Raw genomic sequence first — 16,098 nt, 5'->3', positions numbered from 1 at the left:
CACTGAGTGCCTCAGTTTGCATAAAGGCTGACTCCTAAATATTGGCACAGGTTAGCCTGTAGCCTCCTCATTGATTCAGAAGGTTCTGGACCCCTCTGCGCTAGAGGTTTCCAGACACAACAAATGAAGCCATCACCTATGGAAACGACTATACATGGTTCCAAGGATGGGGCTATATCAGGACCTGCCCAAAAATTTAGTGGCCTCCTGAATTCCTCCATCTTGGGCTCCCAGTGCTCCTGCCTGCTCACATTTACTGCACATTGTGTGAACTGAGCGTCCAGGACCCCACCATTCTAGGTATGGCTCGTGTTTTCAGGCACTGCAATGACTGATACGAGTCAAGAGGCATCACCCATGCTTGGACACTTGCCTAGCTCCATTCACACACCCATTCAGCTCCCTCAAAGCACAGTCACGACACGTTGAACAGAAGAACAACCCACACCTTCCCACCAAGTTGCTTCCCCAACAGCAGAAACCACCTTGCCTAGAAGTGGCTTCCAAAGCAATGACGCAAAGACATCATGAAAGTTCTCTGCAATTTATTGAGAATGGCAACATCCCAAGGAAGTAGGGCATACCACAAACAGAAGAGGAAGGGAGGTGGGGACAGTACATCTCGTTCCATGTCACAGGGGACCAGGCACTGAAGAGCAAGCTTTGTTCTCCTTTGAAAAAGTCCACGTGTGTGTGAGGTCTTATCAGGTACCATGGAGAGCAAGGACAAGCGGAACTGGAAGCCATGGCTCCAGAGAGAGCTCCTGCTTATGGCACACCTGGGGCTACCAGGTGAGCAAAGCTGCCCAGGTGCTCCAACCTGGGGCAGTTAATCCCTCTGGCCACATGCCGAGAAGATGCTCCCTCCCCAGCTCTGCCACGGGACGAGTCCCGCTTGCCCCACACCTACCCTCACCCCAAAGGCTAGTGAATGGAAGCAGCGGGATGTACTGCATGCAGAAGCACCCCAGGGATACGGCCATCGAGGAAGGGACATGAGGACAGAGGAAGAAAGAGGAGTTTTATACACATTTGCCACGAGGCAGCCAGAAATGTACAACACAGCAAGAAAGGCAGAGCGGTTCCCTCCTGTAAATCAGCTCTCCGTGCTGGGTATCCACATGTGAGACTTTTCTTTGCTCAGACGCTTATTTCATCACTGGGCTTGGGGCTAACGAGCAGCTTGCCAGGGCTGCTAACGGGATGTGGCATCGCCACGAGACTCCCCTGATGGGACCGAGCCAGGTAGATGTGCTGGTATGTGGTGGGCCATGAGGGACACAGTTCATTTCATTGCAGGACACCGGAGCTGGATTTAAGGAGGTTGGGCTGCTGCCGGGAGAAGATAGGGGCTGCTTCTTTCCTTTTTCAATCTGGCTTGGGGGCTCAGAATCTCACTCCTGAAGATTTGACGGAGGTGGTCGTGACACATCTCCGTATGGAGGACGATCCCCCACCAGAGCCGAAGCTGCCACCTCCGGAGCCGCACATCCTTCCACTTCCAGAAGAGAAGCCACCGCTGTACATTCCTCCTCCCATTCCACAGCTGCCGCCCATGCTTCCACCTCCAATGCTGCTTCCTACTCCACATAGGCCTCCTCCCATTCCTCCGCCCATGCCGCTGCCGCCTCCGAAGCCTCCTCCCATGCCGCTGCCGCCTCCGAAGCCTCCTCCCATGCCGCTGCCGCCTCCGAAGCCTCCTCCCATGCCTCCTCTGCCTCCAGAGATGCTGGTCCTGCCTACCACAGCTGGAAGAGAAGCACAGGTTACATACAGGCTGTCCACTGGCAGGCTGTGTCTCCAAAAAGACATGGTCTGCTATTACTTCTCAAGGAAACAAATGCAGATACTTACAGACATTGACGTTGGACATGCCATCATTGCACAGTCTGTGAAAGAAAACACAACCTGTTTATCCCAAGGGAAGTGCACATTTCTTCAGCTGAGAATTTCCCTTTTTTTACAAGTTATATACACCCTATTCTTTCTGAATTTCCTAACTATTCTTTAAAACAAATGAGCAACCTTGAACTTAACATTCTTATAAGAAATGTCGAATATATACTTAAGGCTAAGAATTAGAGCATGAGTGATACGAAATTTATCTTTAGAGTGCATGCAAAGATTTTACCCACATATAGTATAATCTGTCAAGAATTTAGTCAAATAGATAGACAGAGAGGTACCTGTTCTCCTCTCCCTCCAGCAGTTTCCTGTACATGGCAATCTCAACGTCCAGCGCAATCTTGATGTTCAGCAGCTCCTGGTACTCCTTCAGCAAGCGAGCCAGCTCCTCCTTGTCTTTGCTCAGGGCACTTTCCAGCTCTTCCAGTTTTAACCGAGCATCCTTGAGGGCCATCTCACCCCGCTCCTCGGCCTCGGCAATAGCTGACTGCAACTGCTGGTTCTGTGAAAGAAAAAAGAAAAGCACTTTCTCAGTTCCCTTCTGCACACCCCCCATCACTGGAGCAGCCCTCAGGGCACAGACTGGAGGGAAAATAGGCAGGAACCATCAATCTCCTCCAAAGGACCTGAATTTCAATGACTACGTTTCCCTCATGCTATCCTTAGCACACCACCCAGCTCAGTCATGACCCAGCCTGATGCCATTACCCAACAAGATGCTGAACAACTCCTACCTGCTTCTTCACGTTCTCAATCTCAGCCCGCAACCTCTGGACGTTCCTGGTCAACTCTTGGATCTCTATCTTGGTGTTGCGGAGGCTGTCCCCATGTCTTCCAGCAGTGTTCTGCAGCTCTTCATACTGATGGCATGGAGACAAAACCACCCATCAGTGATACAACCTATCCAGAACTCAGGCGGTTCCCTTGTTCTGTGCCAAGGGAGGCATCAAGCAGCAGAGACCGTCCCAGGTGCTTTGACTGCTCCCCAACTCACCCGGCTCTGGTACCAAGCCTCAGCTTCAGCTCTGCTGTTCTGAGCAATCTGCTCGTACTGACGCCTGACCTCCTCAATGATGCTCTCCAGATCCAGGTGCCGATTGTTGTCCATGGACACCACCACGGACAGGTCCCGGCTGATTGTCTGCATCTGAGCCAGTTCCTACAACCAAGACAGGCAGCCCAAATGACTCTCAAGCCTAAATCCACGTGGGACCTCCATGTCCAACCTCAGTGTCTTTGGCCACCACACACCTCATTGCAACTCCAGGCAGCCCAGAGGAAGGGGGAGCTCTTACCTCCTCATACATACACCTCAAGAAGTTGATTTCATCAGTCAGAGCTCCCACCTTGGCTTCCAGCTCTACTTTAGTCATGTAGGCACAGTCCACATCCTAAAGGAAAGATCACACAGATAGACAACAGCTTTGTCCCATCCCAGAAGAGCCGTTGGCAGCCAGTGCCTCCTGTTGGAAGCTGCCCGTCTTGGTGCTGCCTCCTTCCAATGTCTTTGCAGCCTGTCCCCCCAAACCCCCTCTCTCCTGGTCCCTCTGTGACTCACCTTCTTGAGCACCACAAACTCGTTCTCAGCAGCGGTGCGCCTGTTGATTTCTTCTTCGTACCTGTTGAAGGGGACAAGACGAGTCTCTTGGACTGTTCATCAGTCAACCAGTGGAACCCCCCTTCCCTCCATGGCAACCTCGGCCCCATTTCTACAGAGCTCCACAGCAAAGGGAAGACAGTGTGGGAATCTCCAAGCTGGCTTAGCTCTCCTGTCTTGGTGCTCATTTCTTCCTTAGTCTGCCACTGCACTTACTTGGTTTTGTACTCCTCCACGTATTGCCGCATGTTCTGCAGCTCCGACTCCAGCTGTCCCCTCTGCCCCAGGAGAGACTCCAACCTCCTCCTCAGGTTCTGGATGTAATTTTCAAAGATGACATCGAGGTTCTTCCTTGGCCCTGAAGGCCCCTGCTGTTGGAGGAGCTCCCACTTGGTGGACAGGACCTTGTTCTGTTGCTCCAGGAAGCGGACCTGAAAGCCCACAAAGGGGTGTGTGAGATACTCACCCAGGGAGACATCACACTACTCAAACCTCCTGCTTATTTGGGAGGCCAACGGAATCATTTCCCAAATCCCCAACTATGGCTCATTCAAACATCCAAGCTGCTAAAGTGCATGACAAGCATTATTAAATTTTGAGTCATTCTGAACTTCTCACTTTGGGACAAACAGATGTTGCCAATAGAAAACAGCATCTCTATTTTCCATAGCATCAGTTTTGGACATTGGTATCATCTTTGCAGTAGTGAAGTCAAGTAAATAATGATTTTTTTCATCTAACCTCACATAAATTCTCTTTACAAGGGATTTTGTGTTTCTTTGGTTTCTATTTGAAATGAAAATAACCAAGAGTGTTGGAAATGTATTTAACACTCTGAAGTTTACAGAATCAGTCCCTTGAAAAGAATGTTTCATCAAAAAGAAAACCATAGTAATGAGAACTCTTAGGACAACTAAATAGATGATGATGACTTTACCCTGAATCACTGGAAATTAGGCTGAAGAGATGACTAGGCAAAAGAATCTACAGAATGCCCTGCAGATGTTCTCTTTAATCTTCTATTAGTATGAAAACCTTGTCTATTGTTCAGTATTACTTAATAAGACCTTAACAACAACTTGCTGGTAAGGCATCAGTCTTGCAAACTTTAACAAGTACTTGTTGGTAGGGAAAAAAATGCCCTTTCCACACCACAGGAAAATAATTTAAAATGCCCACCTCCAAATAATCACAGTCCTAAATTCTCACCTTATCAATGAAGGAGGCAAACTGATTGTTAAGAGTCTTAATCTGCTCCTTCTCCTGGTTTTTCACTTGCTGGATTTGGGGGTCAATCTCAACATGGACTGGCCGCAGGAGGGTTGGGTCAACTTGCACTGGGTGGATGCCTCCAGGGAAGCCAGGGCCACCAAAGCCACCCATTCCTCCACCACCCATTCCTCCACCACCCATTCCTCCACCAAAGCCACCCATTCCTCCACCACCCATTCCTCCACCACCCATTCCTCCTCCAAAGCCACCCATTCCTCCACCACCCATTCCTCCACCACCCATTCCTCCACAACTCATTCCTCCACCAAAGCCACCCATTCCTCCTCCATAGCCTCCACCAAAGCCACCCATTCTGCCTCCGTATCCTCCACCACCATAGCATCCACCCACAGTAATTCTTCTGCTGCCACCCATGTTATGGAGGCTTCTGCTGCTAAAACCTCCACAATGTCCACCTCCTCCACCTCCCCTGGATGAGGAGTATGAACTGTAACTGATCCTGCTTCTGCCGCCACCTCCTCCAAAGCCACCACCGATGGCAGAGCAAGAGCTGTAGCCCCTTCTACTCCCGCCTCCAAAGCTCCTGCAGACAGACTGCCGAGACATGGCTGTTTCTTCCAAGCAGAGTCAAAATCAAGAAGAGCAGAAAGACCAACGGAGCTGTGCTGCTGAGGGATGAATGCAGAGAGAAGTGTGCACAGTCTTCTCTGACTCCACAGCTTCAGGCACTCCCTTTTATCCGCTTCTGGAGATGGGCTGGGACGGCATGGGTGTGAAGGTGGAAACCAATTTATTATTCTCATCAGCATGGTGTTGTTGACAGATTCTCAGTTGAGCTTTTCCATATTTGGGCTTGCCTAGAAACACACCCTGCAATATAGAAGTGAATAAAAGAACAAGAACATTGAAACCGGTCTCAATGACTAAGTGGACTTTCATATCTTTATGACATCTTTGGAATCAACTTTTACAATAATGCACTTTTCTGTAGCCCCTTATTGGATTTCCAACCTTCATTAGTGGTTCCCAATAATTCCAGATACCAATCTTTCCAATCAAAACTCCACTGAAAGGAGAAGTTTTGATGAAATCCCAGCTATAATACAGCTTTCACAATTCCTTAAACACACCCTAAATCCCCTTTTTATATGTAAAATTGCCTTTGGCATTTTAGTAGTTTCCCAATCTTGAACATGAACTCATGACACCAAAGTTTGAAGAGACTCAGCATATTCTCCTGCTAGAAAGGAAAAACATCTCCCTGGAGTGCACATGGTGTCGCTTTGAATGGGAGTGTCTTCTACCTGTGGATTAAATTCCCTCCAACTGTACCTCCCCAAATCTGTGACAACTAACTGGGACCTTGGATGATACTGGAGCAGAGCGAAGAAGACAACTTGAATCATCTCTGTGCTCTTCTGAGGGCGACAGATAACGACAACCTGTGGAAGAACGAAGAGACATGTCGGGCAGCTGCTTCAGTGATGACGATTGGGGACAGACAGAGAAGCACTATAGAAGCAGAACGACGGATGAACAATTCAAGATGGTGAGGAGTTCTTGCTGCTCAGATGAATGTTGCTGACCTCCTCTTTACCTGGTTATTTCCAAAGATGAGACAACTGAAGTGGAAAAAACTGTTGAGAAATGGAGCTATTACAAATTCTAAGGCATAGTATATCCTCTTGATTTCAAATATTCTGTTGCTAAAGGAACATATTTTAGAAATGTATTCTGTAGGATGTCTCTGAAATAAAGAAGCTCATTTTTGGATTGCATATAAATAATTACTCATAAATTTCCAGATTACGATAGAAAATATACAATGATACTGATGTGCAGTGTTCTGAAGAAACAAGATTATAGGTGTTGGTTAAAAGGAAACTGAGGTCTGTAAATACTATTTTAAAGGCATTCTGAAGGTATTATCTGTCTGGATATTATCAATCAAATATATGTTTAAATTAATGAGTGAAATATACAGTATCTCTAGATAATAGCCAGCACAAGTAAACAAAAAGTGACAGAGAAAATATACATTACAGCCCTTCAAATAATTAAAAACAAAAATGAACATGAATTTAAAGTCATTCAAAAGACCTAAGTATGAACATATACATTCATAAGGAATTTTCAGAATCTCCTACAAGACTTGTGCAACTAAATGTTGTTTGAAAGTATCACTAGGTAACAGCCTTCAGCCACAGACACAACCAGCCCAGAGAATCACTTTCAAAAGCCACCAGAGCAATCAGAAACATAAATGCGATTGACTGCCACTGAGACAGAGGCTGCTGGACACCACAGTCTCTTCACTTCACAGAACGAGGCGTAGGGCAGTGGAGATCATTAACCTTGAGGGGGACTCAAGTCATGGTTGGCCAAGGGTAATCCAGATGTGTGTGGCCTGCCCTATGCAACAGGCTGCAGCTGGAGAATGAGCAGCCATCCCTACAGCAGGGAGGGGACACGTCCCCTTTCAAAAGCAGCTTGAATGAAGAGGGTCTTATTCCTCAGTTGTCATCCCCAAGACAGAGAGTTAAGTTCTCCACTTCATTCTACAGCCCAGTGCACTCGCTCATGGTGAGCAGTCCCGGGAAGATGTAGGGTAACTCCATTTTTGCTTAGAGAAAACAGGTCATCTCTTCCCATGGCCTCTCTCCAGATTGCCAAACGCATGGTAGCTGCCTTTCTCAGTAAGCAGCATGACTTGGTTGTAACATCCCACGTGGCGGCTCCACGACAAGGGAGAAGATCTGTTAAGTCAGCCAAATGCCTGGATGCTGACCACATTCAGCACATACAGATAAGACGCCCAGATTGAGTCACCCTGACGTCTTCAGACAAGATGTGAAGATTATACCAAACCTGGAGTCTCTTCAGCCTTCTCCAGGTAAGACTCAATACCAAGCCTAGGCTCCAGCCGTTCCTTCAGATCTCTTACACAAAGGGTTGTATGCAGCAAAATCATCAACACCAGGCAAAATGTAAACTCGGCAGAAATGTAGATGGAGACCAAGCCAGGCTGCAGCTTCGGATCTCACACAGCAAAGAGATTCTGGCATGAAACTCAAGAGGGAGCATAGCAGAGGATGTTGTAATGACTCCTCACAACAATGCCTACAAAGCCGTGTTTCAGATTTTAAAGCCGAGAAGAAACACAGTCTTAAAATTAAGAATGAAAACAGGTGACTCTTGCCCCAAGCCAAACCCAAAAGTGCTCTTGGCACAGCCCCAGCATCTCAGAGGCATTGCCTTCTCATCGTCTTCTGTTTGGGCCAAACCCAGTCACGTTCCCCAGCTCTAACACACTTCTGCTGGGCTCTAAAGCAAGTCAACGTCCCTCTTCCAGGAGCCCTGTAACCATTCCCCACTGCCTTGCCTGGACCTATTCCTAGGTCTGCAGCTTCCTGACCTGCTACAGGGACACTGGCAGCTCACAGCAGGTTGTTGTGGGACTCCTGAACCACTACTGAAAGTGGTTTCTGTCTCTTTGATCTCTTCTTGTGGTGGAGGAACTGAAGCACGGCACAGATCAAACACACCTGCATTCTTCTCCCAGTCCCCCCTCCTTGAGCTAGACCAAATCTCTCCCTCTCGCTCTCCACGTAAAGAAGAGACACTGGGGCAATTAATCGACTTTTCAGGGAGCTGATGGGTACCTGAGCCCATGGGTTTGGGACGAATCACGCCTTCCCAGGCCTTTATGTTCCCGCTTCTGGTGAATGAAGGGGAGGATGAGTTAGTGGTTCTCAAGCACTCCTGGTGCTCGTAGGGTGCCGAGCTGTGCAGCCTGCCTGGCCACATCCTACTTCTACACCAGGGGGTAGGTGCTTGGCCAACATCCATATCCATGCTTCCAGGCAGCTGGAAACCCGCCCTCCCACCACTGCCCACAAGACTCCTACCATTGCCACCTGCCCCTACCACAAACCAAAGTCCACTCCAAGGCAGGAAACTCAGATGAACTGACAACAGCAGACTGATCTGATGTCTGCTCCCACCCTGCTGCTGCCGATTTCCATCATCAATCAACGTGTTTGGGTCTCTACTGGTTTCGACACTATGCACTGTCAGCGTTCCTGCATAAATCCCAGAACTTTTTGTTTGTGATTCAGCATACCCTGCACACAGGTTCCTCCTGCTCTAAAAAATTGAAATCCAAGAGAGAGATTGATAAAACCCCCTTCCTAGAGCAGCAGCAATTCGTATGTCACCAGAGCACTCCAGTAAGATGTGGCACGAGCAACAGGGCACTGAGTGCCTCAGTTTGCATAAAGGCTGACTCCTAAATATTGGCACAGGTTAGCCTGTAGCCTCCTCATTGATTCAGAAGGTTCTGGACCCCTCTGCGCTAGAGGTTTCCAGACACAACAAATGAAGCCATCACCTATGGAAACGACTATACATGGTTCCAAGGATGGGGCTATATCAGGACCTGCCCAAAAATTTAGTGGCCTCCTGAATTCCTCCATCTTGGGCTCCCAGTGCTCCTGCCTGCTCACATTTACTGCACATTGTGTGAACTGAGCGTCCAGGACCCCACCATTCTAGGTATGGCTCGTGTTTTCAGGCACTGCAATGACTGATACGAGTCAAGAGGCATCACCCATGCTTGGACACTTGCCTAGCTCCATTCACACACCCATTCAGCTCCCTCAAAGCACAGTCACGACACGTTGAACAGAAGAACAACCCACACCTTCCCACCAAGTTGCTTCCCCAACAGCAGAAACCACCTTGCCTAGAAGTGGCTTCCAAAGCAATGACGCAAAGACATCATGAAAGTTCTCTGCAATTTATTGAGAATGGCAACATCCCAAGGAAGTAGGGCATACCACAAACAGAAGAGGAAGGGAGGTGGGGACAGTACATCTCGTTCCATGTCACAGGGGACCAGGCACTGAAGAGCAAGCTTTGTTCTCCTTTGAAAAAGTCCACGTGTGTGTGAGGTCTTATCAGGTACCATGGAGAGCAAGGACAAGCGGAACTGGAAGCCATGGCTCCAGAGAGAGCTCCTGCTTATGGCACACCTGGGGCTACCAGGTGAGCAAAGCTGCCCAGGTGCTCCAACCTGGGGCAGTTAATCCCTCTGGCCACATGCCGAGAAGATGCTCCCTCCCCAGCTCTGCCACGGGACGAGTCCCGCTTGCCCCACACCTACCCTCACCCCAAAGGCTAGTGAATGGAAGCAGCGGGATGTACTGCATGCAGAAGCACCCCAGGGATACGGCCATCGAGGAAGGGACATGAGGACAGAGGAAGAAAGAGGAGTTTTATACACATTTGCCACGAGGCAGCCAGAAATGTACAACACAGCAAGAAAGGCAGAGCGGTTCCCTCCTGTAAATCAGCTCTCCGTGCTGGGTATCCACATGTGAGACTTTTCTTTGCTCAGACGCTTATTTCATCACTGGGCTTGGGGCTAACGAGCAGCTTGCCAGGGCTGCTAACGGGATGTGGCATCGCCACGAGACTCCCCTGATGGGACCGAGCCAGGTAGATGTGCTGGTATGTGGTGGGCCATGAGGGACACAGTTCATTTCATTGCAGGACACCGGAGCTGGATTTAAGGAGGTTGGGCTGCTGCCGGGAGAAGATAGGGGCTGCTTCTTTCCTTTTTCAATCTGGCTTGGGGGCTCAGAATCTCACTCCTGAAGATTTGACGGAGGTGGTCGTGACACATCTCCGTATGGAGGACGATCCCCCACCAGAGCCGAAGCTGCCACCTCCGGAGCCGCACATCCTTCCACTTCCAGAAGAGAAGCCACCGCTGTACATTCCTCCTCCCATTCCACAGCTGCCGCCCATGCTTCCACCTCCAATGCTGCTTCCTACTCCACATAGGCCTCCTCCCATTCCTCCGCCCATGCCGCTGCCGCCTCCGAAGCCTCCTCCCATGCCGCTGCCGCCTCCGAAGCCTCCTCCCATGCCGCTGCCGCCTCCGAAGCCTCCTCCCATGCCTCCTCTGCCTCCAGAGATGCTGGTCCTGCCTACCACAGCTGGAAGAGAAGCACAGGTTACATACAGGCTGTCCACTGGCAGGCTGTGTCTCCAAAAAGACATGGTCTGCTATTACTTCTCAAGGAAACAAATGCAGATACTTACAGACATTGACGTTGGACATGCCATCATTGCACAGTCTGTGAAGGGAAATTGGTAAATTTTCATTACCAAACAAAAGAGGCATTGTAAAAACTCAGAACTGTATTTTCATTATCAAAACATTTTCCTGCTTCATCCTTATCAGCAACTTCGGTATTACTAAAATGTTTAAGGCGGGAAGTCATTGACAATTCCTCTTTACAATGAGGTTCCTCCAGATTTGAGGTTCATTAAAAAATTTGCACATAACAGAAATGAAATAGTTATACCACCTGTAGTGAACATGGTATGCCAATTATCGATCCTGATCACCCAGAGTGCAAATTGCCGTATCTACCCATTTTAACCAAAAGAGCTGGTCTGAGATTACACCATTAATGTCAAAACTCAAGGCATCCAGCATAGTTCATAACATCCCTCTCAAATCAGAGGTCAAGAGTTTACCTGTTCTCCTCTCCCTCCAGCAGTTTCCTGTACATGGCAATCTCAACGTCCAGCGCAATCTTGATGTTCAGCAGCTCCTGGTACTCCTTCAGCAAGCGAGCCAGCTCCTCCTTGTCTTTGCTCAGGGCACTTTCCAGCTCTTCCAGTTTTAACCGAGCATCCTTGAGGGCCATCTCACCCCGCTCCTCGGCCTCAGCAATAGCTGCCTGCAGCTGCTGGTTCTGAGGAAGACAAAAGGGCACTTTTTCTAATCTCATTTTGTCACTTAGGATCAGCCCTCAAACCCCAAGTGGAGAAGTCAAGGAAAAAAAGGAAACATCTACATGAAGTAAACAAGGGGTTGTTGAAGAAACCGTTTCTGCCCCACACGTGGTCATTTGTAATCCAACCTGATGCCAGCATCCCATGAGACGGTAGCCAACCCTTACCTGCTTCTTCACATTCTCAATCTCAGCCCGCAGCCTCTGGATGTTCCTGGTCAACTCTTGGATCTCTATCTTGGTGTTACGGAGGCTGTCCCCATGTCTTCCAGCAGTGCTCTGCAGCTGTTCGTACTGATGGCACCAAGACAAAGTAAACCTTCAGTGAAACATTCCTGATGCCTAGATGAGATTTGTCAACAGTTTCATAGCTCAGGTGCTGCTACAAGGACCTATCATGTTGGTCATGGATGCCCATGTAAAAGATGGTTCTGAGACTCAATTATTGGTTTTGAACTTTGAAATAGATCTTAGTGACACTAATAAGCATCCCTTGGCTTCTCAAAAGCTACTTTGGGCAAGCATTTACTAGTTAAGGTACATTTTGGGGTATCTTTATTGAGACGCTTGTACCGTGCATCAAATTGAGATTCTGAGAACCTTGAAAACAGTGAGTCAGATCCCTCAAAAGCAACACAATTCCTCTTGAGACTTCCTCCTACAAGCTCCAGCACCATTAGCTTGAAGAAATGTCTCACATATTGTCATAAATTATCTGCGAACTCTAGCCATCACCCAGGGTTCCCTAACTGCTTCCCAACTCACCTGGCTCTGGTACCAAGCCTCAGCTTCAGCTCTGCTGCTCTGAGCAATCTGCTCGTACTGACGCCTGACCTCCTCAATGATGCTCTCCAGATCCAGGTGCCGATTGTTGTCCATGGACACCACCACGGACAGGTCCCGGCTGATTGTCTGCATCTGAGCCAGTTCCTACAACCAAGACATGAGTTAGCCTGACCATCTGAGAAGGGCAGAAAAGAGCAGCAAGTCCAGGCAGCCACTCCAGACCAAATCCACATGGGACCTTCATGTCCAACCTCAGTGTCTTTGGCCACCACACACCTCATTGCAACTCCAGGCAGCCCAGAGGAAGGGGGAGCTCTTACCTCCTCATACATACACCTCAAGAAGTTGATTTCATCAGTCAGAGCTCCCACCTTGGCTTCCAGCTCTACTTTAGTCATGTAGGCACAGTCCACATCCTAAAAGAAAGATCACAGAGAATAGTTTCGTTTCCTCTTGGAAATCCTTCAGGATCGTGGAAATTACAGTCTGTGCTGAGGGTAACAGCTGTGATGGTGTTATTCAACTATGCAAATTAAAACCAAGGGACTTCAAATATCATCCCACAGATCCTACAATGTCTACAAATTCCCATTCAAGAGGGAGTCCCCTCCAAGCACAGATGAAGCCTGCTATTCGAGCGATCACTTTGTAGTGCATGTGACTCACCTTCTTAAGCACCACAAACTCATTCTCAGCAGTTGTGCGCCTGTTGATCTCTTCCTCATACCTATGGAGAGTAAAAATACAAGCTGAGTTTCCTGAATTTTCCTGCCTAAGGCCACACTAAACAAACTAAAAGGAAAAAAAAAACCAGAATAAAATACTTAGACTGAAAAAACTATGTCCACAATTGCCATAAAAAGTGTGTGCATGAAGAAAAACAACTGCCAAGCTGCTTGTGTTGCTTTCTGGGTTAGACTGTCACTGCACTTACTTGGTTTTGTAATCCTCGACGTATTGCTGCATGTTCTGCAGCTCTGACTCCAGCTGTCCCCTCTGTGCCAAGATTGAGTCCAGCTGCCTCCTCAGGTTCTGGATGTAATTTTCAAAGATGACATCGAGGTTCTTCCTTGGCCCTGAAGGCCCTTGCTGTTGGAGGAGCTCCCACTTGGTGGACAGGACCTTGTTCTGTTGCTCCAGGAAGCGGACCTGAAAGCCAACACATGGAGTATCCACCATCACATGGGGAACATCAGCAGCAGCCAAGGCATCTCTTTCATCACATAAAAAGGTTCTCCTTTGCACAACAATGAGAGAACTGGTTAACATCTTTTTTTTTAAAATTTCTGTTCTTGCCTAATCTGCAAGATCGGGAAAAGGAGGACATTTCTAAGTCATATTCAAGTCAAAGGAGCTTTCAAATATAGCACCAGCTCCAAGTGCATTCCCATCGTGGGTAGTGTAGAAGTCTTAGATTTCTAGTCTAGATTCAAAAGCCTGGATATTTGAAAACAACAAGAAAAAAATTATATTAGTGAATCCTTAAATGGGAGGGTATTTGGAAAGAGAATGGTACAGGAGGGAAAATTTGTGCCTGAAACCTGCAGAAGTTTGGAGGCGTTGAGCCTGCTTGCAAGAATAACTTATTAGTTGAACCTGGTGCAACAGGCTAGATTAAAGCCCTGAAGACACAGCTTTGATCTCCTATGGATGAGAGATTCTCATCTCTTCCCTAGGAGTACTTAATAAAAAGACTCTGCTCAAGCTTCTCAGCCTGCTGATATTTAGCTCAAAAAGGACAACATTTCTGCAGAACTGGAAAGTTCCTCCCAATTTTGACCCGTAATTAGACACAATCCCACCCTCTCACCTTATCAATGAAAGAGGCAAATTGGTTGTTAAGAGTCTTGATCTGTTCCTTCTCCTGGTTTTTGACTTGCTGGATCTGGGGATCAATCTCAACATGGACTGGCTGTAGGAGGGTTGGGTCAACCTGCACCGGCTGGATTCCAGGGCCACCTCTACCGGGGCCACCAAAGCCTGGCATGCCAAAGCCTGGTCCACCAAAGCCACCCATTCCTCCACCACCCATTCCTCCACCATAACTACCCATTCCTCCACCATAACTACCCATTCCTCCACCATAACCACCCATTCCTCCAAAGCCACCCATTCCTCCTCCACCCATTCCTCCACCAAAGCTGCCTAGTCCTCCTCCATAGCCTCCACCAAAGCCACCCATTCTGCCTCCATATCCTCCACCGCCATAGCATCCACCCATGGAAATCCTTCCACTGCCACCCATGTTATGGAGACTCTTGCTGCTAAACCCTCCACAACGTCCGCCACCTCCAAATCCCCTGGACATAGAGAATGAGCTGTAGCTGCTCCTGCTTCTGCCGCCACCTCCTCCAAAGCCACCACCGATGGCAGAGCAAGAGCTGTAGCCCCTTCTACTCCCGCCTCCAAAGCTTCTGCAGACAGACTGCCGAGACATGGCCGTTTCTTCTAAGCAGAGTCAAAAATCGAGAAGATAAGAAATATCAATGGACTTGTGCTGCAAGGAGATGAGTGCAAAGAGAAGGGAAGTCAGTCCCTCTGACTGGAGGGCAGTAGATGCTCTCTTTTATCTGTTTCTGGAGGTGGGCTGGGTTTGCATGGGCGTGAAGGAGGAGACAGTTACTGTCTTCATCAGCGTGGTGTGGTTTACAGATTTTCATCTTCAATTTGCCAAACATTGACCCTACCCAGAAACACACCCTATAATGCAGGAGAAAATTAAAAAAGATACAACTGTGTCTACCAAATGGTAGCACTCAATGACTAAGAAGTCTTATGCTTTTGCGGTATAGTAACAGCCTCCCTAGGATATACTAGTCATTTTTTTTCACCTTTCATCCATTGTGGTTGTTTCCCTGCTTATGTTTATCTTTATTTTGATCTTTCACTCCAAAGCCCCATGGCAGGCAAGCGCTGTAGTTCATGCCAAGTTGTAGCATGGCTTTCATAATTCCCAAAACACACCTATGTTACACCCTTAGTCGTCTTCTTACATGGAAAATTGCCCTTGGCTTTGAGAAGTAGTTTCTCAATCTAGAGCCAGGGCTCAGCAAATTGCATTTTGATGAGGCTCTGCGTCTTTTCGATAAATAAAACCTTACCAGAAACAAGATACCGGAGCTATGGTTGGCACTGGAAATTTATTTATTGTTGGACAAAACTCTTACTGAAAGTGAGTCCTGGAGTCTTCATGCCAGGATAGTCTCAGCACCAGTGAAGAAATGCCACAAATATCACAGATGGGAAATCTGTTTAGGATTTTCTGAAGGCTTCAGGTCCATGAGAAGAGCCAGAGAAGACATCAGGAACCCAGCTGCTACGGTGGGAAGTGTGGACAGACGGACAGATGGCTCTGAGAATAGACAGAGAGAAGGAGGCATGCAAAATCATGCTGCCCACATAATAAATCCTGTAACTATTTACATGCAATTAGCTAAGCAGAGGATGCTGGAGAGCTCACCTCGTTTGTAGAGACACACAGAAATGAGGAGAACAGAGGGCACAATAACTTTCACTTGAGGAAATGCATGTTTTTCAGCTGCCTGGCTTACTTCAGTATTTACATGCAAATATATTTTTGGCAGACATACACACTTGCAAGCTGTGTTGAGCCCTCCTTCAAGAACACAGGTAGGTATCCTTTTTAAGCTTATTTGAAAGCAGTCACCAGATTTTAGAAAGGCAGAAGCTGATCAGAATACTCTGGTTTTGATGCCATACTAAGGAAGGATTAGCTTATGAGTTAAACATGCAGTAATAAGGCTATGA

General features: G+C 47.9%; 1 protein-coding gene across 1 annotated transcript; it reads right to left on the bottom strand.

Moving 5' to 3' along the window:
* Positions 1-539: 539 nt before the first annotated feature.
* Positions 540-14,866, bottom strand: LOC115350946. Its single transcript, XM_030037105.1, is given in 18 exon segments — positions 540-1,748; positions 1,855-1,889; positions 2,187-2,407; positions 2,640-2,765; positions 2,900-3,064; positions 3,201-3,296; positions 3,464-3,524; positions 3,719-3,933; positions 4,712-5,467; positions 10,382-10,737; positions 10,844-10,878; positions 11,285-11,505; positions 11,713-11,838; positions 12,310-12,474; positions 12,651-12,746; positions 12,997-13,057; positions 13,265-13,479; positions 14,141-14,866. Coding segments are annotated over 18 exon segments (3,939 nt in total). The 5' UTR covers positions 14,768-14,866; the 3' UTR covers positions 540-1,386.
* Between the last annotated feature and the right edge of the window lie 1,232 nt (positions 14,867-16,098).

Source organism: Aquila chrysaetos, chromosome 15 (assembly GCF_900496995.4).
Source record: "Aquila chrysaetos chrysaetos chromosome 15, bAquChr1.4, whole genome shotgun sequence".
NCBI lineage: Eukaryota > Metazoa > Chordata > Aves > Accipitriformes > Accipitridae > Aquila > Aquila chrysaetos.
This window is presented reverse-complemented; position numbering and strand designations above follow the sequence as displayed.